Source organism: Frankliniella occidentalis, unplaced genomic scaffold (genome assembly GCF_000697945.3).
Source record: "Frankliniella occidentalis isolate FOCC.00 unplaced genomic scaffold, Focc_3.1 Scaffold64, whole genome shotgun sequence".
Taxonomy (NCBI): Eukaryota; Metazoa; Arthropoda; class Insecta; order Thysanoptera; family Thripidae; genus Frankliniella; species Frankliniella occidentalis.
Genome location: NW_026267194.1, coordinates 638,238 through 641,913, shown reverse-complemented (window position 1 = coordinate 641,913; position 3,676 = coordinate 638,238). Strand labels below are relative to the sequence as shown.

General features: G+C 55.0%; 1 protein-coding gene across 1 annotated transcript; it reads left to right on the top strand.

Annotated features, from left to right (window-relative positions):
- The first annotated feature begins 115 nt into the window (after positions 1–115).
- On the top strand, positions 116–3,610 carry LOC113217261 (uncharacterized). The gene is made up of 3 exons (XM_052268108.1): positions 116–939; positions 1,131–1,368; positions 1,637–3,610. The coding sequence occupies exons 1-3, from the start codon at positions 879–881 to the stop codon at positions 2,013–2,015; spliced, it is 678 nt and encodes a 225-aa protein (XP_052124068.1). The 5' UTR covers positions 116–878; the 3' UTR covers positions 2,016–3,610.
- The last annotated feature ends 66 nt before the right edge of the window (positions 3,611–3,676 follow it).

The window sequence follows — 3,676 nt, the reverse complement described above, 5'->3', positions numbered from 1 at the left end:
GGTAGTATAGTACTCGGCTCTAGTCCTGGCTGGTCTGTCAGCTCAGCAGTTCCGCTATCGCCACCAGACAGGGGGGGGGGGGGGGGGGGGGGGGGCAGGGCCGGAACCCTGCTTCCTTTGAGTCTCGAGAGTGCACCGAGCGCACTCCCCGCGAGAGAGGCGAGAGTGAATGTTGTCGAGGAGCCTCAGGGTCAGGGCACTGCAAGTTTTGCGCGTTTGGGTCGCCTTGTCGTTGGGGTTAAAATTAATAATTATTGAGGACCGGGGCTTACATATTTGTGAAGTGGGTGTAAGGACCCTGGTAACTCTGCGGTAACGCGGTGCATATGGAAAGTGAAGTAAAAGTTTACTTCAGTCGTACGTTAGGGTGCCGCCCCCCCCCCTCGCCCCCAAAAAAGGTTTGTTCAAAATCGTATGTGTTTACTTCACTTCGAGATTGTTGCCGATCTGACATTACGTACAGTACGTACGGCCGTTATTGAGTGTGAGGGGGAGAGGGCGGGGGTAGGGTTTGAACCACCAACTCCCCTCGTATTCTCCTCCCTCCAACCTCCACGATTGCCCTCCAAACAGGCCATACGCCATACGTTGCGTATACCACCGTTGCCTACGCACGCTCGATCAGCTGCTGCACAACGAACTGTCCGATCAGCAGCTCATGCTACACACGTTGAGTTGAAAATTTCCAGAAATTATCCGGAAAAAAAGCGGAAAATATCCAAAGTTCGGGAAATTTTCCTTTTTTCCCCGGAAATTTTCCCGAAATTTTCCGAAACCTTTCCAGGGACCCTATTCACACGCACGACGTCGCAGATCAGCCCCATTCTCTTGCGACACCAGGCGACGGAGGAGCCGGTGACCCCTCCGCCGCCCACATCATGGCCGCCGCGCTGGTTGCGCTGCTCCTCGCGGCCGCGCACCTCTGCGCCGCCGATATAGGTGAGTATTTGCACTCCACTCGGTGAAAAGTTTCTCTTTCTTGTTACTTTATATACGTTTATAGACAGTCCTAGGGTTGGAAATTTCCAAAATTTTCCGAAAAATGTAGCGGGAATTCTCCGAAGTCTGGGAAATTTTCCATTTTCTCCACGATATTTTTTCCCTTTATTTCTGAAATTTTCTGGAAACAGAGATCCTGGAGGAGTACGGCTGCCCGGACACCGCCTTCCAGCTGACCTGCCGCTCGCGCTCGCCCGAGCAGGGCCTGCTGCTGGCCTTGGACCCGACCGCCACCTCCTCCATCGCCGTCCTGGAGGCCTCCTTCTCGGCCAGGGACGCCGCCTCCATCTTCCTGGGGGCCAACAGGACATGCGGCGGGAACCACACCGCCAGCGGGCCCCGCACCATCCGGCGGCCCGTCAACCGCAGGTATCGAGTCGTGGTCAGAAGCCCTGGAAAGTTTCCCAGAAAATTTCAGGAAAAAACGGAAAATTTCCTGGAAAATGACAAATTTCCCAGATTTCGGAAGTTTCCAGTTATTCTCAGGAAATTTTCGGGAACATTTCGGAAATTTTCCGGAAAATTTTGAAAATGTTGTGGCGGTTTCGATTTTTTGCATCTCCGCTGTGTGCCTCTCTCGCACGACACACGGGCCGGCGCTGCATTCAACCAATAATAACAATAACTACGATCGCAGGTGCTCGGGGAGGAGCGGCTGCAACTTCACCCTAAACAGCGACTTTGCGAGCAGCCGCGCCTGGGGGCCGGGGCTGGTGCACCTCAAGTACGCCTGCATCAGCGGTAAGGACACCCCCATAGTGTTAGTTTGGGCAATGTGGTTACAGTGCGTGAGTTACACAAGTTCCCATGAACAAAATTTTTATTATTATGACACCACAAAACTAATAACAGAATTCCCAGTCCATTCCCTTTATAAATACTTTAATAATAATAATAAAATACGATTATTCTTGATTCCATATTTTACTTCTTCTCCTGAAGCTCCAAGTCCAAGTCTTGTTCCAATTTCTTGCTGCGGCCAGATGAGCTTGATGAGGTTGACGACAGCTTTCTGACCGGAGTCGTCCCGTTGTCTTGCAATAATCCTTTCAAACAGAAAGAAAGGGTCACACTATAAATGTCGTGCTAGGGCATAAAGTTCATTTATCCACTTAAATGATAGGCCGCCCCCTGCACCCCCACAGCGCGCCTACGAGGTAGGCAACATCTCGTCCCCAGTGCATGCGTGTACTGCGGGGTGGCCTACCCCGAGTCTCGCGGGCGCCGAGCTCCGGTAATTTACCGAATGCGCAATGGATAATTGGTGCACTATTGTGTAGTAATACACTGCACACACCCTCACCCGCTTTTTTGAAATAATTTGGCAAGTGCACACTCGGATCTGGTTGTTTATAAACCACTCATAGTGCTTACCGCCTACAAAGTCAGTGACAAAAACGTCGCTAAATGACGAAGTCGCTTTGAGCAGCAGCAAGAGGTGTCGGTACACTAGAACCAAACAATTCCCCCCCCCCCTTTTCCGTCAAACAGAGTTGACCGGGCTTGGCCTACCGCCCGACGGGCTGAGCGAGCCTAAATGCGGCAGTGCGCGGGGTTTGATCAGCCACCCGGTACAATACTGGTACTTACATGGCGTTACTCCGTCGCCGTGCTCGGGGTTCCCGGGCGGGTCGTCGCCTCGCTCGTCGCCTCGCTCGTCGCCGGTCGCCCGACACCCCTCTCTCGCTTTTCCTTCCTCTGGTCCGCGGCCTCCCTGGCGTGGAACCGGAGCATGCTGACAAAGGACGCCGACTCCACCTGATAGTTGTCGAGCAGGCCCCGGGCGAGCTGCCCCTCGACCAGCGCCGCCGTGGCCAGCAGGGCCTCCTCCACGTCGGTGTCGACCAGCACGCCGGCCTCGGTGCTCTGCCAGTGGCACTCGTCCAGCTCCGCGACGTCCTTGAAGGCGATGTGCAGCAGGCCGTGCATGTACACGGCGCAGAAGCGCGCGCACTCCTGGAGGCCGGCGCGGGTGGCCTCGACGCGGGCCTCCAGGGCGCGGAGCTCCAGGGCGCGGGCCGCCAGCGCGGAGCAGTTGTGCGCGCGGAGGACGGACCTCACGAGTTCCTCCGCCTCGGACATGGCTCATACGACTACTCACGCGCGACTAGGGGAGAGAGAGAGAAAAAAAAATGAAAACCCACACTCCACGACGGCCGTGTGGCGGAATCGCGTAGGGCTGGAATTTCGATTTCTGCCGATGCTGCGAAAAAAATCGCGCCCGCCCGCCCGCCATGACGCCCCGCGCGACAGCACGACGTCGCGCACAGGTAGGCAGTTCGAGGGGGGCCGCGTGGGCCGTGGGCTTCAACATTACGCGCCCGCAAGACGGCGGCGAGGGGGCGCAGACTCGCCCGACTCGTGACTCGTTAACGGAGTAGTATGGTACTTACTGGGTGAATTGCAGCAGTAGTAGTAGTATTCGCGAGTATTTTGACATTATGAAGCAGTATGGAGTATCATCGGGCACAGGCCGCACACACAAGGGAAATTTCGCAGACTGTACCGCGCGCAGCCGTGCAGGCGGGCTTGTCTAACCATCTCTCTCACGCTATACGGAGCCCGATGGAGTAGGTAAACGCGCGTCCTTCTACATCACAAGACGTCGCACCAAAACAAGTATGAAAATTGGGATAGATCAACGGAAAATATATTTTTTTCTTTTTTTTTTTTTTTT

Excerpts from the sequence above, each read along its gene's own strand:
- LOC113217261 (XM_052268108.1), top strand. The coding sequence starts at position 879 with ATGGCCGCCGCGCTGGTTGCGCTGCTCCTCGCGGCCGCGCACCTCTGC. Across the intron at positions 940-1,130 it reads CCTCTGCGCCGCCGATATAG|AGATCCTGGAGGAGTACGGC; the intron begins GTGAGTATTTGC and ends TTCTGGAAACAG. Across the intron at positions 1,369-1,636 it reads CGGCGGCCCGTCAACCGCAG|GTGCTCGGGGAGGAGCGGCT; the intron begins GTATCGAGTCGT and ends CTACGATCGCAG.